At 33.9% G+C, this 25,675-nt stretch overlaps 3 protein-coding genes across 3 annotated transcripts; 2 read left to right on the top strand and 1 right to left on the bottom strand.

Annotated features, from left to right (window-relative positions):
- Positions 1-80: 80 nt before the first annotated feature.
- LOC138183646 (protein takeout) lies at positions 81-4,141 on the bottom strand. The gene is made up of 5 exons (XM_069120893.1): positions 3,649-4,141; positions 2,490-2,623; positions 1,214-1,386; positions 769-977; positions 81-481 (listed from the first exon to the last, which is right to left on the bottom strand). The coding sequence occupies exons 1-5, from the start codon at positions 3,725-3,727 to the stop codon at positions 330-332; spliced, it is 747 nt and encodes a 248-aa protein (XP_068976994.1). The 5' UTR covers positions 3,728-4,141; the 3' UTR covers positions 81-329.
- A 2,133-nt stretch (positions 4,142-6,274) lies between these two features.
- Positions 6,275-12,279, top strand: Jhbp16 (Juvenile hormone binding protein 16). The gene is made up of 4 exons (XM_069120899.1): positions 6,275-6,878; positions 8,825-9,087; positions 9,483-9,594; positions 9,696-12,279. The coding sequence occupies exons 1-4, from the start codon at positions 6,806-6,808 to the stop codon at positions 9,986-9,988; spliced, it is 741 nt and encodes a 246-aa protein (XP_068977000.1). The 5' UTR covers positions 6,275-6,805; the 3' UTR covers positions 9,989-12,279.
- Positions 12,280-12,299: 20 nt separating this feature from the next.
- On the top strand, positions 12,300-19,811 carry Jhbp2 (Juvenile hormone binding protein 2). The gene is made up of 4 exons (XM_069120892.1): positions 12,300-14,005; positions 15,551-15,838; positions 17,894-18,043; positions 18,801-19,811. Exons 1-4 carry the CDS (start codon positions 13,840-13,842, stop codon positions 18,950-18,952), a joined length of 756 nt encoding a protein of 251 aa, XP_068976993.1. The 5' UTR covers positions 12,300-13,839; the 3' UTR covers positions 18,953-19,811.
- The last annotated feature ends 5,864 nt before the right edge of the window (positions 19,812-25,675 follow it).

Below are 25,675 nucleotides of genomic sequence, written 5' to 3'. Positions count from 1 at the left end.
GTCAAGGGAAAATAGTTGATAAAAAAAATAAACCTACGCTTTTATAAATATATACAATATACATATATTTTGTTGCCTTCTCTACAATAAATTCAATCTTATACTATCAGTTGCACTGAAACGAATTAAACTAAACGTCGTAACAATACTGTTCCTTGTTTATCTTGTTCTACTCGAAGTTATTAACCCGAAGTTATTATTAAGTTACTCGTTACTGTATCGTAACCCTCGGTGAAACGCACTAATCTGGACTATTTGTCGTTTTCTTAGATTTTTTTTTCTTTGTTTCTTAATCGTATCTTTCCTTTTTCCGAGAAAAAATGCGAGATTCAAGGCAGTAGGAAAACTTCGACTGGCACGTGACGTAACAATTGATTAACGATTCCAGCGAAGAGTACGGACAGCTTCCTTTTCAACTGCGGCTCCATCACTTTTAAAACTTCCTGTCCGTTTTCGCGGAGGAACAGATTGGTTGCCTCGGCTGTAATCATAGTCAAATTTGTACAAATTATGCTTTTAGTCATCGGTTGTTAGTGACATGACGTAGCATTCTGCTAGTAGCGTTCTAGGTAAAGTTTTACAAATGTTATCCGTCTAGGAGGTATTCTTAGAAATCGTTGTATCAAAATTTAATTCAAGTTATTTAAGAAACGCAGGGAAATGGAGATGATTAAGGAGTATGGAAGACTAAGAGCTAACGATATAAGAGGAACAAAAATATAAATATCTATATTTATAAAACTATTCTATTTTCAACGAAACACTTACTAAGGATTCGATTATTATTAAAAATCTTTCGGACCCTCATATTCACATTCTTCACTTCCAGAACAACGTCGAGGTTATCCACGTTAAGGTACGTTTTTCCATCCCTTTCTTTCGTTGAAACGGTGCCTTTGACCAGAGCTCTGACATCGTCAAACCGCGCGTGGAACGTTCCATTGCCACTGGCTGGTAAGATAATTAACACTCCTGAACTGACATATTAAACCAAAATAAATGACAATATCGCTGAAAGTTGAAAGTTAAAAGAAATTCTTTTATTTTTCTATTTCGTTGAACATTTTAATGTAAATTGTTAATATTTAATTTCGTCTTTTCTTACATACAATTGCCATACCATGTTTTATGTATGAACGTAAGAAGAAGTTAATAAAGTAAACGGTTAGAGAGCAGAATCTAAATAGAGCAGAAGCGTTTGCAGATCGTGAACCTGGAATAATGCGCGTCCAAAATGAGGGCTGGCATTCGTACAATGGCTTCGAAGGGTGAGCCGAGTTTGATGTCTTCCACGGTATAGTTGCTCGCTCCCTTTACGAACAGTTCACGCAGTTGAACCTTGTAACCGTTTGTACCACCTGTCAGGGAGAGAGTCAGCTCGTCCATCTGTCAGAATACGCGGAGTCGTAGCAGATACGTGGGATAACCAGTAGTAAACGGGTGAATATTAAAATTTGCTAAATTCCCTGTCATATTTTAATTTTCATTGCTGTAAGTCGAAAGCCATGACCATGAGAATTTACATCCCTTTGATCTCTGATTCCAGTTATATTAGATTGGCATGAAAAGTCTGTAGATCAATTCTCTCTGGACATTTTTAACATCTTTTTTCCATACATTTCTAAGCATCTTAACGTAATTGACTAAAATGAGAAAATTTGCATATCTGATGTAAATATTAGGTCGCCCCAATAGTTTCTTTCGTTTCATAAGTGAAATAATAGATGTACAATATTTTTTATTTTGTATTATTTTATGGATTTATGTACGATCCTTTTTGTGGTAATGGAATAAAATGGATCAAACGTAATTCAATAAAATAACAAAAAACAAAAAATGTTGTGCATGTACTACTTCCTTACAAAACGAAAGGAACTTTTCAGACGACCTAATATTTACGTCAGATATGAAAATTTTCTCACTTTAATCAATCACGTTAAGATGCTTAGAAATGTATGGAAAAAAGATTTTAAAAACGTCCAGAGAGAATTAATCGATACGCAGTTGATAACAAAATATCAAATTTTCTAATTTTCTAATATTAATCGTTAGACGGTGCTGCATAGTTCTCTTGCGTTAGGTTTCAATGTTTCCTAATGCATCGATAATATTAGTATAAAGATCGAAAATTCGTTATTTTTTAATTTTTACTATTATAATCCCAAGCATACGAGAGATTTTTAATTAAAAAGTTTCTCAATTGTATTATACTTTTCGTTCGTAGGTTCTTTCAAACTCCAAAATTCACGATTTTAACCTGTTACTTGAATTGCAAACAGCGATCAAAATTACAAGTGGTATAATTTAACGAAAAACGACTATTCTAATGACACATTTGCATGGAAATTTCGCAGAACGTGACGTTGCCAATAAAATTTGGAATACTTATTGGAACCAAGCGAAGGATCACTGTGCACGATTCTGTTAACGAAACAGGAAACATTAACTTTTAATGTATCAGGAGGATATTGAAAGCGGTGAGAACTTACGCGAAATGGTTCGACGGAAGGCAGCTCGATTTCCGGTATTCCGACACTCAAATACGGTCTCAAATGGTGTAACGCATCGATCAAACATGTTTTTAGCTTTGGATCGCTTCTCGAACACTGTTTCACGTATTCAGCTGTAAATAAAGAGAAATTCATTAAACCATTGAATCGACGAGTTATAAGAAATATTTTATGTGCGAATAAATAGTTTTCTTGAAATTGCTGATAGAAAGTTTTAACGAGTTGTGGCAGTTGAACGAACGCAAAAAGAAAGAGGATTAAAATGAAAAAAATGAGAAAAACTCGTTGAATCGATAATTATAATCAGAGAATGAAAGGGAAATTAACAATCCGTGATCAAAGACGGTAACAAGCGGAAACGCCGTGTCTTTTACATTAAAAGATAGTTGCCAGGCAACTTGTTAGTTTCAACCGCACATTGTGAAATTCAAATGAAATTTCTGAGGGATATTCGCACGAGTGACCTCTTTACTTCGCCTAGTGCATTTATGTAACGTTTACTTCTATCGCTCTAGCCTCGGCAAAAATCTGCAACCACCTACTCGTAGTTAGAAAAGTAGAAATTCCTATCTAAAATGGTAAGGCCACCGTCGTCAAAGTTATTGATCATGAACGCATTTCTGTAACATTTAACTCCACTATCATGAATAAAAGATCAGTATTCACCTACCTTTATGTAAAAAGAAAAAAAATTAAAAAATAGGAATTTCTACGTAAAAAAGAAAAACAAGAAAAAAGGTCCATCCTCGTCGACAATTTAACTGCATTTATGTAACGTTACTTCCACCATTCTAGAACCAAACAAAAATCGACCTATTCGTTTTCTACCTTAAGGAAAGAACAGAGAATCAGCTCCATGTTCATCGATATCCTAAATTAGAAAAACTAAAGTTCCTGAAAGTGATCAACCTGCCGTCGATTCGTCGCTGATACGATTAGCAAACTGACCAAAATTGATCAAGAATGTAATTGAAAGAAGTGTTTTTCCATCTCCGATGCACCGTATCGCATCTACCTTATCGGACTTTCACTCGATTTTCTACAAATTTGGCTGTGAATCTTCAGCTCGCTCGAATTTGGGCAAGCAAACCCATTGCCGTGCAAGAGGTCCAGCAGTCGAAAAACTTCAATTACTCACGATTGGAGTCGATGGAGAGAGTAGTGACACCAGTTACGACCAGTAGAAAACACAACGTCGCGATGTTCATTGTGCTCATCCTGACAGCTTCTTTCAACGCGAGTTTCAAAGAGGAAAAATGTTTTCAACGTCGTTAAAGAGCTTTCGTGGACTCGGTCGTTAGATGAAGAGGATTCACCAGGTATAGAAGCTGCTGACAGACACCGACACTTTCGACGAGCGAACTGAAAATCCCGGGTCCTGGTCAAACGGCACCGCTAGACTTCTACCGACTATGCAAGAGGGCATTGACAGATCGTAACTGCACTCGGATACTTTCACTGCTGTGCAACATGCACCTGCGCCTTCTTCGTCTGGGAAGAGAGACGAGTCTCTAGGCTAGGCCATGTTAGACCTGGTCGAAAGTATATACCCCAGATACTCTTCGATCTTTTCCAATCTTGCCACGCTCTCAGCAGGACTGGAAAGTTGCTTCGCGAAATGCTCCAACTGCGTCCTGTTCACGCGTCTCTATTTTTATACCAATGGCGCTTGATATTGATTTTTTCCCCTTTTTTTAAGCTTTCCCTCGTCTCACCTCGTTTACGTAGGAGGATACTCTGGGATTTCTTTCAATATTAAATTATTGTTCGACGATGTTTGTTGTTTCGAGAGTTTCACGAAATTTTTATCTATTTTACAAACGTGAGAAGAACAAAACTCTTTAGGCGTTATTTTTATTATCGATTCGGACGTGGCTAATATTAAGGCTAAAACAGAAACATTCGATTGTCGGCCAATTTACTTTTGTTTTATCTTTAATTTAGTTAGTTAGTTTAGTAGTTTAATTTAGTTTTGTCTCGTGGGCCTTTTCTACGGACGAGTACTTAATTTTCAAGTTTAAAATCGGTCGTGGTCCTTTTGTCTTAAGGTAACAAGAAAAAAGAAGCTAACATAACGAACTCACTTTACAATTAGTTATTAATGAAAGTCGCGGATTTCTAAATGCAATGCGGGTATTTGATATGGAAGATGATACAACGGAATGAAAGATTGATTGCTACAATATGACGTTCCTGATAATGTTGGCAGACAATTTGCATTAATTTGTAATCATGCTTATTGTATTTTGTAATCAGATTTTCGGTAGACTGAACGCTCGGTATGGATTCATATAAGAATGTATATTTACCTTCGATTTCGCTCCTGTTTTCATGTGCAATGAATGCGAAGAGATGTACACGTTGAATGAATGAAAAGTAACGTTTTAGCGAAAGCTAAAAATTATTATTAAAATTATTTTTATTGGAAGCCCAAAGTCATATACTTTGTCTTATAAAGTTTGAACAATTTTTCACACATACGACGTCGAATTATCCGTGAACGTTCGTGGTCAGGTTTTACTCGATTGTATGCCTGGTTGTCTTCAGGAAGGTGCAAGGAAGATTCAAAATCGTTTAACATTAAATAATTCGATTAAAGGCGATTTTTTTTAAAGAAAATACTTCTTTAAATAAAAAAGAATTATTTCATTTTCTGTAAAAGAATTCTCAAGTTCAAAACCATCCATATCATTGCAGTATCTCCATATTCGCTCTTGAGACTGTTCTATCACGTCTAATAAAAGAAACTTTCTTTTTCTTTTTGAATTTACGAAATCCGAATTTGTATCAAACTGGTAGAAATAAAATTGAAAATTATAATGGATATCGCAAAGTAAGTTGCAACAAATGTTACAAATAATATACCTAACGTTGCAGTACGTATATTTAGTCTTTAGAGTTATACTTCGAAGGCGATAGTCTCACATTTATTTAATTTCGAAAATAAGATCTTATTAAGTCGGTTATTTTCGAAATTTTGTTGCCACATCTCGTATAATGCAGATACATTATGTAAGAAACTTTCGCTTACTAAAGAGCTTACGTATTTTCTCACGTATGATACAAAAGGAGTCACGATTAATTAAAAATCAAGTTAGTTTGCAATCTCTACATCATCCGTACACTTACCCGTTAGTGGACTCAATATTATTCGCGTCTATCCGTTCTTTCTATTTGATTCCGTTCTCACTATTTATCCGCCGTTTCTCGCACTTATTTCTTCGTTCTAATCTCTCATTAATACACTTTCTATTTATACATACCGAATATTTCACAATGCTAATGCCGGTTACTTCGGTAATATCGATTATCGTTTGTAAGAGTAACGGTATTTAACATTACATTTTACATTTTATAACGTTACCTTAAATAAAATATTTTCTTAACGAAAACTGAAGATAACGTAAAGATCATTCGCGCGTTATTAACATCTATCGATAAAGGAAAGTGATTAGTTTCCCTGGAGTCGTGTTAGTAACGTTTTATTACGAATGCAAAACAGATTTGAAATCTCGGAGAGAATTTTTACAATACTTAACGGAGAGTCTAGAAACGTTCAAACTTTATTTAGAAAATTTTCATTTCGCGCAGATGTTTTGCCACAAATTGTTACTCTTGCGTGTCACACGTTAACAGCATTTAACATTTACGACGAGCTCCATTGAACCTTGTTTCGATCAAGTGCCCCTATATATATCTATCTACGTATACGTTCTTTTCACTTTCAAATCGAACTTCTTTCAAAATGAAGTATAGTTCGAGAAACGTTGTATAAATCGACGATTTCGCCACTAGAAGTTTAATAAAAGGACAATTTTAGTCATAGATATCAAAGATGTCTTACGTTAGCTAGTAGCCTGTTTACAAAACAACTCCTTCTTCGTCGCTAGATCTAATTCTCTCCATTTACGCCATCGTTCAAGGATATTGAAAATCCTTCAGAAAATTGTGATTGTACCAGTCATGTCACCATCCACGAACAAAAAAATACACGTTCGCTAGATTGCGAGAAAATAGAGCAGCAGAAAGTGCAGTGTAAAATATTCCACCGTGGAAGATCGTTCAATTTTTTATTACTTGGTGTCGTTGATAAATGTGAACTGTCCCAGTTCTCGACGCTGGATTGTGTAGGATCGACCGAAAATCATAGTACAAAAACCCAATACAGTTAACCTTTCTCTCAGATGTATGGTCGAGAGTGAAAGCGTAAGCATCGTTCGCGTTGCTCGGAATTACACTTTTCGTGCGTTTGATCGCGAACGCGTTGCACCAGCAACACGTTATCGATCGCCGAGATGTCATCGCCGATCCAGATTTTCGTCATATTCATCTCCTTGTTTTGTGCATCATCGATAAGTGCAGACTTTGGTAAGCGAATGGCATTTCAAAGTTGAATTTCTTCCATCCATACATTTTCGTTTTCTCGAAGCTGAAATTGAAACAGTGCTGTTATTGGTATTGGTATGATACGCGGATTCGATGGACCGAAGGATCGATTGGTGATTGGAATCGATCGTATCGCTAGGAATAATTGGAAGAAATAATTGCAAATTGGTTCAATAGTAGCAGTAGCTTTAATTTTTTTCAGTAGCTTATCGTCTTCCTTTTGGGATTACAAGAGTTTCGTTTCTTGCACGATGCTTCTTTATATATAGAACATGGTTGCTTATTTGGCTGAGTAGTATTTTGCTGGTTTTTTCTCTTATGAGTAGAGAAAAGAAAAGGAAATGATATTCGTGTTTCTGCCAGTGCGAGTAAAATTACGTCGACCAAGATCGCACAGGCAAAGTGTAAAATCGTAAATGCAGTTTTCGCAATTCTTCATTGTTATTTGCTCGCGATGTTCGTTGTTTCTCTTTACGGGTTTTCACGTAACATCTTGACGAGTTACGCGAGAGAAGGTTTCGAAAAATGCTTCGTTAAAATATTACCACGATATTGAATAACACGACTTTCACCATGGGCCAACCTATTATTATCATTAATGCTTCCATTAAAGTAATAACAAGATTATAAAGTAACGATAATAAGAAGAAATATTAATGTATTTAGCGAATCGATAAGAAAGTTTATTGCGATTAAACAATGAGTAATTGATTAAACTAATAACAGTGCGAGTTTTATGGACGAAAACTAATGCGTAAGGCGTCCTCAGGCGATCGATAATATCGTCGATATTTCAAGGTTCTCGATGAAAATGTGGTTTGTCAATAAATATTGACAATACATATTGATCCTTTTAGTCGACAATCTCGAAATATTGACAATATACAGGGTGGTTGGTAACTGGTGGTATAAGCGGAAAGGGGGTGATTCTATGCGAAAAAAGAAGTCGAAAATATAGAATAAAAATTTTTCGTTCGAGGCTTTGTTTTCGAGAAAATCGACTTTGAATTTTCGCTCGGTACGCGTGCACTTTACCGCGTCTCGTTATGATGGATCTCACTGTAGATCGTTGTCTCGATGGAAAAATTAAGAAAAAAAAAATTTTTATTCTATATTTTCGACTTCTTTTTTCGCGTAGAATCACCCCCTTCCCGCTTGTACCACTAGTTACCAACCACCCTGTATATCGATAGTTTGAGTATATATTGATAGGGCTCTAAGGAATGCAATGAAGCGTAAGCGACGCGAGTGAAATTTTCTCAAATGATTCGGAACAATTGTAAGGAAATTGGGGTGAACGGACGGTCTGTTGCGAAAGAGGAAAACAGCATTTGATATAAATTATAATTTCCTTGTGGTATTCGAAGAATAATAAAGCGTACGGAGTGTTTCGTTCTATTTTCACGTTGTTTAGAAGAGAATTACTATTTTTCAGAAGAAATAGAAAAGTATTGGAGAGTACAGCCGATTAATACCTATTTTACAATTAGAATAATAATTATTTACATCTGTCACTAACATGCTTCTAAATGGTAATTTCGTATTTTTTCAACAGCAATGCCCCCTCCCCCCATCTTGTTGCGTTACTGTTTTTTATTGAAATAATAATTAGAATATTGCACGATATTGATACCACGATAACACCTACTTATATCTGCTTTTTTTTCTTCTAATTTTCATAATTGCATGTTGCATCAAACACGTTGAAACTATTACGAACTAGATTACTGTATACTTAAAATGGTAACATAATTCTATGGTTTTCATGTTTCCAATTTATCTTTTCCTTTTTAGTTCAGGTAATTTAAAACGCTGTATCTAGCTTCATATTTTTTTTCTTTTTTTTTTTCTATTAAGTTTATTTCAGCTGTGCAAGTTTTAATGGATTTCTTCAATTATAGCGTCCTAACAGTATTTCCTTTTTTTAGAGGATTATTTCAAGAATTGTCATCCAAATGTGCCAGGATTCGATGGATGCATACGAGAAGCGTTAAATGCAGTTCGACCTTACTTCAAAACTGGCCTTCCCCAATACAATGTAGTCACCTTCGATCCACTTTTCGCCAAAGAAGTATCAGCGTCACGTGGAAATGCCAAATTAGGCTTTACCTTAACGCTAAGGAACGTCACCGAGAGTGGATGGACTAACAGTAAAGTGACGAAATTCGTCAGTGACATACCGAATTATAAGGTAAGCAAAGATGCCTAAGCACTAAAGCCAAATAATAGAAAGCATAGTAGTTCCAACTTTCTCTTTTTCGAAATATTTCCAACATAAGATCTTTATCTTTCTTATTGCAACGGTCTTTCAAGTCTCGAAGGCAATCTATCACCGCTGCTACAGCTGCAAACTAATAAAAATACACGCTGGTCATCTGTAAATCGTTGCAACAAAATTTCAAAGTTTCTGCAAATCGGTTCAAAGTGCGTCTCAACGCGATTCCTCTCTTACAGCGTCGAAACTGTCTATTTCTTTCGTAATACAAACGATAGATACTGACATAACAATCGCAAAGAGAAAGACGAAGATTTACTGCGATACTAGTTACTAGTAACTATTAATTAAAAAATGATATTAATTTTTAGATAGTGTACACTCAGAGTTTCCCAGCAAAATTCCTGTCAGGTTGGTATGAGTTTAAAGGGACAGCGCTAGGCTCCAGTATAAACAATAAGGGAAAATTCACGTTGGATCTTTGTAAGACAGAGTTTCAATATTACCTTTTTATCTTCAAACGATTTCAGAGTAAATTAACATGCACGAAAAATATAAAATTATCTCGGCTGTCTTGTTCTTAGATGATTACTTTCAAACGACCGTCGTTACCAGAAAACCAGGACAAAAGATTCGAGTCGATGTGGATGTACAACAGATCGGGGATTTGAAGCTTCATATCACAAATTTGCTATCCGGTCATAAAATACTCGAGAATATTCTCGATAAAATAATAAATGGCTCGTGGCAGCCAGGATTCGTGGTTACCAGACGTATAATCAACGAACTCGTTTCCAAAGGGTACACGGAGATTTTTGACGGCTCTTTTCGTAATTTTCCTTTCGACAAAATCATCAAACCGAGACCTACGAGATAACTCTGCGAGGGTCGTGTCGCGATTCTTTGTTTAATTCTTTTGTGAAATGTAATTAGCAAGAGATCAAAACGATTGTGATATCGAAGTTGTAACTTTTTCATTTTGGCTCGTTCATTACGAAGAATTGAAATTTATCTAAGTAGCTTCCAAATTATTTTCTTTCTGTTCTATATGTGCTCTATACTGTCCTATGTGTTGGTAAAAATAGTTCATTATGCAGTTTACGTTATCTATTTTTATTTTAAAACTACTTCGCGACTTATGATCTATTTGAACTTTAGATCGAAAAATTATATTTTACACGAGACTTTTATAAAGAATCATACAGTTTTTACAGATTTCGATATAATTTTATCGAAGAAGCTGGTGAATACTTTTGGACATCACTTGGTACTTCGTATTTTTGGATATTTTGTATTTTTGGTCGACACTTTGGTATTGCCAGAAATATTTCTTTATCGTTTGATTTTATTTTATACACGTTTTGTAAGAAATAGGAAAAGGGGAAAATGATAAAACATAAGTGAAAAAGAAGAATACGAATCTCATCTGTGAGGTAAAAGAAAGATAATTACAAATCAGCTAGATTCTTTTTAATTCGGAGAATATCGATTACTTGTACAAGTGAGATCGATAAGAAAAGATGTGATTATTATGTAAAAAGCGATAATTAGAAGACTGCAAATTCTCTCGACTAAACTAAACGTGGAGAGACATTTTTTCGTTTTCTTGAAGAAAGTCTTAATACAAAATGAATCACGAATGACATACTTATACGTTCTGATAAAAAACCAGGATACGGAAATTACAGGTTTCCGTAAACGTTTGATACGTAGAAAATAGCGATTTTAAGAGAAGTAGAAAGGGCTGATTGAATTTTTAAAAGCAAACACAAATTTATAGTTATTTCCTCGTTGTCTCTTACGTATTTTTAGTTACTCGACCTCCTGATCTTTTGTCAGACAATTTTCCAACAGATAATGCAATTAATTCTAGTTATTCCTCTTTTTCAAGCGTTTTATTTTCTTCGCGGTCTAATGCAAATATTCAGACCTGTTAGTTTCATATGAACGAGAAACTGAATTTTCATCTCTTTATTGGCTATTCATGCAATGGAAAATCCCATCGATCGATACATCTATTCTACTCGTAACTTCTATTCTTCGATCGTATCTATCGACATGTCCATTGAGTAAGACCGCACAATTGGCTTTTTACGATAGCAAATTACGATTCAAGGATTATTCAAGAGCTTCTCGGAAATCGCGAATCTTCTCTTCTTCCGTTCGTACTAACGAACGTAACGAAGCGAACACGAGACTTTCTTCCTCTGTCAGGATAGCTGTTCGCCTTGAGAGGCTGACGGTCTCTGACCTCGCATTCTCATGGCGCGTCGACTCTCATCGGACACTGTCGATAATTTGCGTTAAAAGGATGACATTAGGTAACGGAGGTACCGACTTTGAAAATGCCCCTGCGAAACGTCATTGTCTTTTTTTCTAACGAAAAATAAATGGACCATCTTGTACCGTTTCTATCGAACGATCTTCGTGGATTAAAGTTGAATCGTTCTTTAATTCGACGATATGTTTGGAATTGGAAAAACTTGATTTTTTGAAAAACGAAACCTTCGATGTAATTTTGTTATTCTTCGTTCTCCTCTTATTTCCAGCCATAGAAATCTCATTGGCTCTACTTGTAGAATTAATTACGAGTAATTTTACTCTACTCTCAAATTTTCGATTCTCATAGGGGTAGAAGGTACGATAAGAAACGATAATCAGGGATACGCGATTAAACTTGTGAAAAATATCGCTGCTAAAGTATTGCTTCTAAAAGATATCGATGTTTCTAATACGATTTTATTACGAATCGTTAACCTCAAGATTTCAAATATTTTAGATTCCTGCGTTTGCGTATAATGTAACACCGTACGAAAACATTACGGTTAATAACGCTCGATCATGATCGATTCCTATCGTGAGCACGAGTTACGGTGCTTATTAACGGTGCTTAACATTCTTCGCTAAACGCGCCAACTTCTCTGACGTCTACCATTCACATCCGCTTACTTTCATCGTACCTTGATCAAACTTTTATCGTTCGTTATAATAAATGTGTTCCGTATATATTAGTAACATATAAATGTGTTCGGTGTTTTAACGTATGTTAAACAAATATTGTTGGTTATATTATATTTTAATAAAGTTATGTTATATTTTTGAAGTTTAAGCTATTTTTAAAACGAATTATTCCTTCGCAGAGGATCAGAAACTTTACTATCGTAGTTTTGGAAAACGATAACAATTTCTTTCTGTAGCAAATTGCCATTTACTTCGAAGATTAGCAACCTTCTCAAGGGAAGACTAGTTCATTAACAAACTGTGTTTCCAAGATACTTTGTTATCTATTTTGTTAAGCGTGCAATATACCTAGTTGTAACTAGAAATTCGTAAGAATCTCGACAATGTCGGTGATTAGCGCCACTTTTCGTATATCAGTTCGTCTCTATCGTTTTCCACGCGTAGAAGAAAGTCGCGACTATGGAAACTGCGAGAAAGTTAGCCACTAAAATAATTAACACGTATCGTGCTCTGTATCGATCGTGTTGATGTAATGCATTCGGAGAAGAAAGAAGGAGGAAAGTACGAATTTATGAGAATTGTTTCTTTAGAGACCAGCTTGCGCTTTCTAACGCCACCACGAGAAACGCTGTAAACGTTGACCTCTATACAACGTAACGATCCTGAACGAAATTAATCCTGAAGAAGACGAAATCTTCTTACCAGCTTTTATTTTTCATGTATCGATATACAACATACGTGGCTATAATAATTTTTTAAAATAAGGATCGTTTGCAATTACAATTTTTCTTTTTAAATAACATCGAAATAAATCCGAATAGAATAAATATATTGATACGATACGAATTTATAATATACACTTAATATTGCAATGCAGTTGGATACTTTGCTTTGCACAAGAAAACGCTATATCTATGCTAATTTAATTTCCGTAACAGATAATTTTTCGTATTACAATTAATTTCTAAATAACCGTAAATGGTTTAGAAAAAGCATTATACAAATTTAAAAAATTGTAGGTTTGAAAATTGTAGTTCGCGATCTAATCGTCGAAGCCTAGCGGTTGCTTCTTTATACGCGCGTTGAAGTCACCAGCGGTGCTATCGTTTACCGGCGCTGTTTTACCGACGTCGACTTTCAACTATGCCATTTCTGAACTCTTTCAAAAACTTCTGTACCATTGCGTCAAATCTGTTCGTTGTTTTACGCGCATTGAAAAATACATTATTGTATCGGTATCAATATCGGTATACAAATATCAACACAGTAAAATAAACGAACACCACGTTAAATACAAGAATATTATGTTACATACTAATATAAAATAACATGTTACGATATGCAATGCTAAAGCACTTGACCTATGCTTGTGCTAATATAATTTCGTCGATTTTCTTTACCTTTTGTTTCATCCATTTTCTTTAGGTTATGTTTCGTCGAGTTAATCGATTTGCTTATCTATAACTATGCCACTACGAAGCCCGTGTAACGCAATGTTTTCGGAACTTAATTCACAAATAACTCGTCTGTGCTTAATTTCGACATCGAAGAAAGTCCTTCAAAAGGGAGGTGCTCGATTCATCGTTGGATTCTGTTTTGTTCTTCGTGTACAAGCGTCGAAGGCAAAGCGGGGGCAATGTCAAGGTGCTATAAGGCTTGGCGCATCCCTGACCGTCGGTCATTCCACGCGGAGAAATTCGATCGACACGGAGAAGGTTCGGGGAACGTCGACATACAGGAGCCAACGATCTGAAACTGAAGACAACGATGAAGAGCATCTTGTTGGTGTGCGCGTGTTCGTTGCTGATCGGCGTACAGGCCATCGGTAGATACAGAGGATTAGAGTTTTTAGAACCTTGCTCCAGCAGGGACTACAATATCGAGAGTTGCCTCGCTAGGTCAGCCAATGCACTCACCGAACACTTCCGGCATGGTAAGAAATTATTTGCGTTAAACATTTGGCGAAGTTTAGCGGAACAATTAATTTAACCTAGATACGTCTGATTTTTAATATTGTTAATATTTATCACCCGCGTGTATTTAGGTTTTCAACGGAATATATCGATTAAACGTTTGTTAGCAGAAATCTTAAAATAGATAGGAAAATTATACTTGTTGAGTATCCTTCGGATTGTAAATTTTTAGCGAAAGGAGAATTTTGAACAAGTTACGCGTGTTTTACACTTTTTAGTGTTGCTACAGAGACTACCTCGGGAAGAGTGCCGGGATCAAAATTCTCTTCTAACGGTACCTATCTCGTAGAAATTCTCATGGGAATATCGATATTCTACTACGCATAATTACGTAATTGCGGAATTAACGTAACTCTGGAATTAAACTGTACGCACAAATGTTTAGTTTAATTGTCTTCAGACATTTTACCTTTTATTTAATAAGTCGATAATTGTCTACACGTTTTACGATTTATTCCGATTTATTTATTGTTATTTAAATATACGTTGAGTTCTTGCTTAATACGTATAAGATTTTAAAAGGTGCAATAATTGCTTACGTAAAGGTATCTTACTTTTTCCAAATGTATCAAAATAATTTCTCCGATATTTATAAATATATTTGCAAATAAACAATTATTCTCTCCTACCCTTAACAAACTCTTTTCTGAAAATATGAAAAAACACGTTCTCCAATAAAATTTTATTTCGATCGTTTGATTTAACTCTAAATTTCGTTCGTATCTCGAATCTGTGACTTTTCTTTCGATCATTCACCGCGAGACACCTGATAACTGAGACGCAGTAACCAAGTTGCATTACACACTTGCCCGAGATCCGTAGACCCATTTTCTAAAAGTAGGATTCGCGTGTCATACGGTGAAAAATACGGAAGTCGAAAGTCGAGAATTGCAGATTGCGGGAGCACGTGGTATCGTTGAGAACGAATGAAAAAAAGAAACATCGAGCGCCAAAGAAGCAGGTTATAACGGTGTATTCGAATGGTCACCCAGTGTCCTACATTCCACTAGAACTACGCGTTACAGTACGATGGAATAGGTTCGGTTTACTCGAGAATATTGAATAAAACATCGCAGGAATTTTTAACATCGAAGCGTTCATCTTTATCTGACATTTATAAGAATTTCTTTTCTCGCTATTCTCGATAAATGATATAATAATAAAAAAACGTAGACAGAGCTGCAATCGATCGATTAATCCTTTCTCTCCTTTCGCTGTTCCTTTTAATTAATATAAGCACAAAATTCTACCGGAGGCTAATACAACGTTGACGTTTATTCACATCTGCAACACGTGAAATGAAAAAAAGATATCTTTTATATTTCTCTAAATATAAATAGAAACGCATCAATTTTCAACCATCCCAAAATTTTCTTTCGCATCGTTCGATATTTAAACGATATTTAAATTTCATAATTTCGACGATAACCCAAGAAAATACGAAATTAACTTCAAACTGCCTGATACAGATCAAACGTGTTAATTTAGCGATTATCGAACCTCAGGTTTACCGCAATTGGGCTATCCAGAGGTGGAACCCATTATCCTTGACGAACTCCATATCGCACTTGGTGGAGGACCGGATGGTTACAGGGCTCAGTTTAAGAACATTACAGCAAGAGGAGTTTCTACGTTACGAGTGACTGGTTTGAGGGCCAGATTATCGGAAGACGAGGTACAGCTGCAATTAGCCCTCAGCATTCCGAAAATCAGAGCTGCTGCCAAGTACAGGTCTAGTGGTACCTTGCTGTTGGTGAAAGCCAGCGGTGCTGGTGACTATTGGGGTGAATATGGTAAGGAACGATAGTTATTTTTAACGTAATTGTCAATGGAGAATGTAGTGGTAATCTGTGATATTTGCTGATTATTAACGTAGTAATATAGTATATATGGTATATATCGATATAGCAAATATCAGTGTCAGGGCCGGCGTGACCATTCGCGGGGCCTGAATACACATTCAAATCCTACACTTAAATTTTACAACGAGCAATTATTTATTTACGAATGCAGTTACGTATTATATATTTTTTATAAGCAGTTTTTTAAACAAATCCAAGTAATATTTTTTCGCATGCGTAATTCGTTTTCGAAAGACACAAAATTCAATGAAAGTAGAAAATTTGTAATCATGTATGACTTTTGCAAAAAACCATTGATGTAAAGTAGTTTTCAGGATACGAGGACTTTATGGAGTTACACTGAACTGTCATAATTTTTGTCACTGCTTTAAACTGAATCATCGCTACTAAAAAAATGTCTTGCATCTGTTAATGGTATCGTCATTCTGTAAAAAGCTAATCAAAATCGGTGTTTTTTAATTGCGGTGTCTCTCAAAACGCGGGGCCGGGTTCCGGCAAACGCGTTGAACCTGCCTTGCGCCGGCCCTGATCAGTGTAGTTAAGCCGAATCGTAAAGATTGCCAACACTTTTGCTTTGTCAAAATTCTACCAAATGTCCAAATCGGACAAATTGCGAATGTAAATAATTAAATAAAAAAAAAAAGCTTTTGCTTTGCCGATAGTCGAATTATCGTTAAGAATTGCAATATCAGAAATTTGCAACCGCATAGATGGTAAATTTTCCTATCTTCTACGTAAGATTGAATTTCGATTGCCGGGTTAAATAACGTTAATCTAATTATCGAAATGTTAAATTTGCCTATCGCACCAACATTGGTAAATTATTGAACATTACAATTGCAAGAGCTGTAAGATACTACGATGAACCGTAGAATAGATACTTCGAGTGAAACGTGATTCGAGTTCAAATGGGTTACTCATGAGATAAAGTATCAATTAGATGGCTGCGAGTAGAAGCGGGTTGTGACGGTGAGCAATTATAATTGAAGAGATAAATAAACAGCGATGGTAGAACATCGTGGGCTAAGTGAAAAGGTAAAAGTCACTAGCGTCCTCAACTTTCACCATCGACGTAATGGAAATTTGTTTTCAGCTGATTTTTATGTTCCATACCGTAGGCAATACCGTGTCGAATTCGCAACAATGTCTATTTAATTATAGAAACGATAATTTTAACGATAACATTGTTCCATATTAACAGTAAAGATTTTTGGAAAAGATTTTCTTTTACTAAAAATTATCTTCCAGTACCGGAAGATTGGGTAGCAATGAAGTATCTGTAATGAATTGGAAAAGTATATAAACATTGATGTTAAAGATTCTTCATTTGTGTAATACAACACGCGTTTTTAGAAGAGAAAACAAAATGCTGGTGTTCTTTTACTCGGAAAAATTAATTCATATAAGAATTTAAAAATTCTTTAAAAAATTCGGCATTCATAAGATACAAATATGAATAATAAAATAATCTTATAGTCGATTTATTTATTTATGCAACAAAATTATTCAGAATTCTATACATATACATTTTTAATTTATCATACATTCGTTCATTTCAAAATATTCAGAGATAGTTTTCAATGAAAATATAGTGGTAAACTGTTGAAAAAGTGTGAAAAATATAAGTTCTTTTTGTTTAATGCGACACAAAATGTTTATCTAAAGAAATGTATCGTGAGAGACACTGAGCTTATCTTCGCTCGAATGGTAACGTTGACCTCTAATTAATTCGCCTTGTAGAATGCAACCAGTTTGATATAATTGCACTTTGCTGTTTGCAACGCAGAGCGCAAACCTCTTGGTCAATGTGCAGATCTTCAAACATAAATTTTTGCTATTGGTAGGGAAATAGTATAATTTTTGCAGGATTTATGAGCGTATAAATTCTGTGATTAATGGAAAAAAAAATTGTTTAGAAATCTACCTGCCAAGTACATAAAAAGAAGATCTACTTAGATTTAAAAACAAATCTGCTTATGATTACAGAAGGTGTAAAGGCAAAAGTATTCATCCGGGCGAAGCCATTCGCTGCTCAAGGTCGCAATTATTTAAGGTTGCAGCAACTTAAAATGGACTTTAGCGTGCAGAATATTAAGATGGGCGTCGAAAATGTTCGTGACAGCAACGCCATTATTCGTAAGTTTTTTTCTAAAAAATCAATGGATTAAATCACGCAAATGTATGCGCTAATCTTAACTAAAGTTTAACTGTTCAAAATGTAATTTAATTCGGTAAAAACTACATTTCAAATTTGATCGACCTTTGATCGAATAGATTATAGCGTTGCTAATTTTGTAAAAAGGGTGACGAATATATCGATAAAGATCTTTACAGTTAGTTTGCTGGAAGAACCACATACGCGTATTAAGTGTACATATCTATGTATATTTAAAAGATTCTTAATTTTCTCAAAAATTCATTCTAAAAGCAAACTCTTCCAGCAACAGAGTCGTCTTACTTGATAGAATTATGATATTTAAAATAAGAAAAATGTTAGAAGTAAAACATTATTTTATTTCTTTGTTCAACTACTAAGCGAGACTGTTACGTAAACGGCAAAAGCGGAGAATCTTTTTCACCACCAAATGATATAATTATTAGTAATTTACTTTAAGTTTATCTTAGTCTTTCTAATGGTGTGCTCTTCTTCTATAAATCAACTGAATATCTATCTAAGCAATCAGTTTTTGATGGAAATCAACGAGTAAATTGCTGTATGTATAACATGCTGTACGTACATGTAAACATTCATAAAAATCGTGGTATTATGCATAAAAGCTTACATAAAATCCTGGTTCTATCTCATGTGAGCGTTAAAGTCGATCTCAAACAATCTTAATTACCGTGTTTAATCGTGTTTAATAAGAGTTTTTCTTTCTCTATGTTATTTCAGTGGCAGCATTAAATCTCTTCATTAATACCAACAGCCAAGAATTGTTAAAAGAGATGAAACCTGATCTAAGGAGGAAATTAGTTCAAGTAATGACAAGCTTCGTTGAGAGGATCTTTGCTCAGGTACCGTACGATGCGTGGATCATCGATTGAAACGATTAAAATTGCATCATATCTGTCGATAGTCACTTAAGGAAAGAGGATCACCAAATATCTTGCGACACATCGATTAAAAAATAAGAAGTTTATGCATACGAAAGATACAACAACGAAAATGTTATCTTTATGTTCTTTTCCTTTTTAGAAGATTTTTTTGTCCACTAGGAAACAGATGAAATGGGCAGCGAAATTGAGTTTTATAAATATTTATTAATTTGTATATAATTTGTATTTAAATGTTTTGTTAAAATCGACGACTGAGAATCACAATGTTGAAAGCCAGTCTATCGCTGATTTTCATAAGATAGTGTCCTGCATTTATTATTATAAAGCTGTATTGTGGTGTAAAACGTATCGTGGCTGAGATTAAAGTTATACAGTTGATTTTTACACTTTTTTTTAAACATAAGATTAAATTAGTTAAGCTGCGATAATTTCCGAAAGTAAATTAGTCGAATCTTGAAGTAATTCGAACTTAAGATATTTCAACCTGATAAGCTTACTTTCGCATTATTTATGTCACTTATACGAATGTAAAATTTCGTAGACATTATGTAAGTGTATGTGTGATAGTTCTAAGGAATGGATGATTTGCAATAACAATTTAAATGCCATCGAATTGGACTAATCACGTTAAGTTATGTATTCGCGTGTTCGTCGATTGCATTGTTACGATTATTTATGACTAACTGAAGAATGAGAATGACGGAAGCTGAATTGTCGTTTAATATTTTTGTCATGCCAGTAAATTGGTATTCGTAACGATCGCAGCTTTCTCCGTTTTCATTTTTTAGTTTATAACATGTGCTTCACATAATATATTTTTTTTATACCTTGCTTCATGTTATACGTTTCGTGTATCATTCGTTTTATATTCTCCCATTATATTTCGTTTCTATCGAATTCTATAAAGAGCTTTTAAATCCATTTAGACTGAAAAACAGATCGAACGACGTTATTAATACGAAGCTAAAAACAGTTTATTTTCTGATATTTAAGAATTATGATGCAATGGTCGTTACATATGTATGTATGATTGCAAATAACACATGTAAAATGAATCGAAATTGCAATCGCTAATCACATATTAAAATAGGAATTTCCACGAAGGAAAATCCTATGATTTATGAATTATTCACTATACGTGTACACGTTTCGTATTTAGAACGTATATAATCTTAAAATCCTCTCAGTACGTCGAGGAATAGAATATTAGAGAGAAGAAGGCAGTTTGAAGAAATAATCGTTTGTAACATTACGGCAAACTTACACATTTAATACGAGAAAGCATCGTTTATTTTTGTCACATACGTTTGTTAATGAAATAAGCGAAAAGTCATCATTTTTCAAACTCAAACAGATGAATCCACAGCGTCTACAAAAGGTATTTGCGCGTCGTTGTATTTACTATGATATTTACGTACTAATTAATTATGTCCAGGTATATGGAATTTCGTATTATTTAGTAGAACTTTCATACGAGTGCAAAAATGTAATATTACGAAAATAAAATGTAAGAACTGATGAGAAGTGCATTATTGAGAAATGAAGGTGCGCGCAATTACTTTTTGTAGCTACTATACATACAAAATTTAATAGTCTTAAATATAGAATCGAAAAATGTTTTCTAAGTTAACGTTTTAAATTCTAAAATTGTATATAGTCGATATTTAACTCGTGTTATTTCCATTTACATGATATTTGACGCATTTGTAATATTTATAATCCACTTAACTAAGCCAATTATATTGTATTAACAATTGATGATATTTGAATAGAAACTTAATGCACCACACGGTAAAAATAAATTACAACTATCACGCTGCTTGCTTCACTAAATTTAATAATTTCTTCAATGAAACGTCTCGTTGCAAGCGAGTCTACTTGTCATCTTGCAATTTATCAATTTCAATGAACGAGTGTCGTGACTTTTAATAGAGTTCGTGGAAACTATACAAAATAGAAGAAACGAGAAGAATAATTAATGATTTCGACGTTTGCGACGTTCCGAAGTTCCGGAACCTTTCGTGAAGATGATTATGCACGCCCGTCATTGTTCCTCGGATGGCAGATGAGGAAAATTAATGAAATTACCAATATGATTGGTCACATGATCTAATTGATATCGAATCATGCGCACGAAATGACAAAATAAACTTACAATGCGATCGGTTGATCGTTTGAAGATGACTTAATTTCACTGTTTTTCCTTTCCATGTCTTCTCTTATAATATGAAATATAATATTTGTACGTTGTACAAGGATAGAAGATATTCTCTTCTTATAATAAAAATCGTATCACTTTTGCAAAAGTGCGAAGAACGGAAAAAGGTGAAAAATAATATTTATCAATTTTTAATCGTAAATGACATTGTTTGTCACTGAAACAACTCGTTACCTTCAGATCATTTTTTCGGTCTTGTCCAGAAGAAAAATTAAACTTCCGATCTTTTTAACTCGTTCCAATGTAGTAAACAGAGAAAGTACCAAACCGGATATGATTTTTAATTACACGACATAAAATATATATAAAACATACATATATATATATATTACACACAAGAATTATTCAGGTTATAACAGATAAGATGCAGGAAAATTTGTATTCTTAATCTAAGATGTAGTATTCCTCCAATAATCATAAAATAATTATTTACATTTATAAAAGTACTATACTTGTAAGAATATTTTCACGTGTGAATACACACACAAATACATGTAAATAATATTCCTACCAACGTTTATAAAAAAGGTAATCAATAATTCATGTTTTTAAAGAAGCAGATAAAGACACTGGTACTCCTTGAGTTTATGTTTTTATTGTGATTTAACTCGAACAACACGATTCGAAGGTGGCAATTTTTACAACGTAATCCTACAATTAACAAGAAAGTATTCGTTTTCGGCATTTGCTTTTGGCGATGATAATGAAAAGAAACACGAATGAAATTAAACAAGCAGGGAACTTTATTTCGACATATAAAGAATTTTTTGTTTATTAATTTAGATGAAATGACACGAAACTTTTTTTCTCTCAATATCGACCATTTATTTCGTATTTTTCAACAGTAATTTTCTTTATGATCATTTTGATATTTTCATGACATTTTGCTGAAATTTTTTTCTGAAGGAATATCCGATACATTGATTCACATTTATACGTAAGCTTCTTATTATTTATGTGTAATATTATATAAGAAGCTTTAAAAAATATCCAGAGAAATAAGTTCGTCATTTTTAATAATCTAAATTATAATATAATTGAAATAAATTATCGTTACATAAAATACTGTTTTTGAGAGTTTCGTTCTTTAGAGTAAATAACGTTAGATTAAAACTAATGGAGAATCGTTCATGAAATTTTATAACTCGTTATAGTAAATAGCTAAAAATAGGCGTCCTTGTCAAAACTGTATATTTAATTATACTTCACAAACGTTTATAGAATTCGGCATGAAATTTTAATGAAATTTGACAAACTCAATTTCGATTTTATTTTTCAAATTGTCAAATAATTCTTTCAACGTTAAACCGTTTGCTCATAAATGGTCCAATTAAGATGTATTAGATTTATTTGTTTTCTTCTTTAACTCTTCTACTCCACTAATGGCATGTTTAAAGCAATGGATTTATTTTTTATACAATCTTTTTTTCTGTTAAAAATCGCTATTCACTTCTGAGAGAAACCTGTTTTTGCTAATTATTCACAAATACGAATTTAAGTAAGCTGGCAACCTATCTTGTTATTCATATTTAATTTAGCGAAGAATCTCAAATGAAATTTTACTACTAAATAGGTTTTTGGGATTAAATTTTAATTTGGTAAATGAAATGTCTTTTAAATGATTGCTTATCTATAGGGGACGGTATGTTTTTACGTTCAAGCAAAATTTCATGAAAAATTCCTAAATCAAGCAAATCTAAATACGAAGATATTCTCTTCTTATTTAAATCTCTGTCGCTCGTTTATATGCAGTGAGATGAAGAGATCCTAATAACGGAGCATCGTTTCCCTTTCGTCTTCCCATAGCGTTGATTTCATCGAACAGATACGCTCTCGAAGAATCAAAATGGACAAATCATCTCTATGACGCGTTTCAATGTGGCGGACGCGCTGAAAAGCACGACTACGCTACCTCGATCTACTAATATTCTAAATGCGTATTGTCTTTCCTCTAGCAACGACTGCTGGTCGTTGCCTGTTTTCCAAGAAAGGGACGCGGACAAACGAAAAACCGGCCAACCGGCTCGTGATACTCGACGACGTCGTCGAAGGACAGGGTCAAAATACTATTTCTACCTTGATACATCACGTGCATATGCTTCCCTGCAAACATTTCCTTCTTTTCGAGCACGTTCACTCCACGTGTACGCACGTTTTTCGTAAAAATCATTCCAATTATACGCGATAAAGTAAATTTGCGAGGTTTCTTTCCGTGGCGAAGGATGGCTATTTTTATTTTATCCTCTCTCTCTTTCCCTTTTTACTTTACTTTTTACGAAGTCATTCTGTATTTCCGCATAATCAGAATTTTGTTCGTATGTGGAATAAAATACACGAATATATAATTAAAAATTATTTACGAAAATATTAAATTATCTTGTAGGATAGATACGAGATATAAGTAAATATATACTTTTGTATTTTAATCCTACATTTATGGAAGAATTGATAATGGTTATATCGTAAGTGGATATTTTGATGTCGGCATGATGCACGGTGGTCGGTAGATCGTGAATCTTTATGTATATTTATGGGAAATGTAATGCTACAACATTTATGGGCAATATATAGATATTCGATGTACAAAATAAATAAAAATGTAAAAAATATTCAAAACACAGTCGTCCTTGTAATATATTCAGTAGCTAAAAAAGGAATATATCTGCGGAAATATCCTTGTTGATAAAAATATGCATTTGCATAAACGTCCGCAGTCTAATGATCAGAAATGTAACTTTTATAAATGTAAAAAGACATATGAATAGGCATGTGCAATTATTCAGTATACATCAGGCATTGTATACTCGAGCTAATAACAACGTTTTCGCGTAGGAACAAGAAAGCGTAATTGATCGTATTTTTATAGAAATTGATACGTAATTTCATTCTCTTCTTCTCTTCGGTATCGTATCTTCGTAAACCATTAATTTTGATAAATGGTTTTTTTAAATTTCTTTAATACAGTCGCACGTAGTGAAATCGTAAAAGGATACATACGTAACATAGCACCGTGATCAGAAAGTAAAATTATAAAAATATCAAATGAAACGCACGAAATAGTAGTATGGTTTTAGTCTGTGATAGAAGAATTTGCAATAGAAAGAAATAAAGCTAATAGACTTTTGTTGTAATTGTAAAAAAAATAAGGGAACCACCAAATTATCAGAGCCACAGCGTGATGATAAGAAAATAACGTGCACGTAAAGGATGATTTTTCTAACAATGTTGCCAAACGTATATTTACAATTGCAAAAACAACGAAAACTCGGCACGACTAGATTTGCATTTGAAAGTTAGTCTGAAATCATCATTTAATGCAGGTGGCTTTAACAACAATATGATTATCGTACGGCATATGGATATTGGTATTAAGCAATTAAACACTGCAAGATGACGATTAACCACCTACTTATTCGATGTTTTTATTCAAATAGTAGCGAATTGCGTCGCAAGCAAGATAGTTTATCAGTTTTTATGATGGAAATTGAAAAACATTGTAGGTGATGATGACAAGACAGAAAAAATCTTGGATAGGAGAAAAAGTTTTCCTTAGGTGTCGTTGCATTTTTCAGGAATGAGTCAACACGAGCCAACAGTTTTGTTCCTTTTTGTATTGCATAATGATGGAAATTAATCGAAAAAATATGAAGATGTATGGTTAAGTCGTTGTAAGGAAGATCTATGGAAACTTCATTATACGAATGAAAATGTGAATTGAAAATCTTATGAATAAAACAGAAATTTTAAAGATTCGTTGGCGAACACGAAGGTGAACAACTATAGATGAAATTAACAACGAGATGGAAGCAAAGTAAAGTATTATCATTATTATGCTCAGATTTCAAAAGGTTATAGATTCTTTTATAATCGCTTAAACCATATTCTGAATTAATTTCAACGACTGATCCATCCGATTAAATGTTTCTTGTAATTTGTACGATACTCTAAATAAAATTCTTGTGCTCGACACATCAAAGTAAAATAAAAAAGTCAAATTTAAAAACGTATGTATTAGAAATTCAAGCATTCAAGCACTTTAGGATCCATTAGATCTTGGAATTTCCTCTTAGACACTGCTTGTACATCTCGAACGAATCTTCAAATACATCAGCGTAGTAGAATTCCATTTACTTAAAAGTCAACGAAGGACAAATAATTTATGTAACTAAGGTTCACTGACTTTCCCCACAATCTATCATTTCTCGCTGAAATAATACAATTTCATGTTCGGATAAGCGAATTCGCTCGACAGGAAGTTCATTATTGATCACGTAGTGGCGTAGTGGGTACAAGACATAATAACGTGGAAACGCAACATCATTGGGAAACGGAAATGAAATAATTTACAAACTATAAAAACAGAGTAGATTTCCGTGATTAAAAAAAAAGCTAGTCTGTCATACTTGTATAATGTAGGGTAAATGTTTCGTAATTTGTAAATCTTCGATAGAAATTGAAATAATTTGGACGAGAGCGAATTATAACTGGAAATT

Source organism: Bombus flavifrons, chromosome 9 (genome assembly GCF_040668555.2).
Source record: "Bombus flavifrons isolate JBK064 chromosome 9, iyBomFlav1_principal, whole genome shotgun sequence".
Taxonomy (NCBI): Eukaryota; Metazoa; Arthropoda; class Insecta; order Hymenoptera; family Apidae; genus Bombus; species Bombus flavifrons.
The sequence above is the reverse complement of the archived record's forward strand: the minus strand, read 5'-3'. Positions and strand labels throughout refer to the sequence as shown.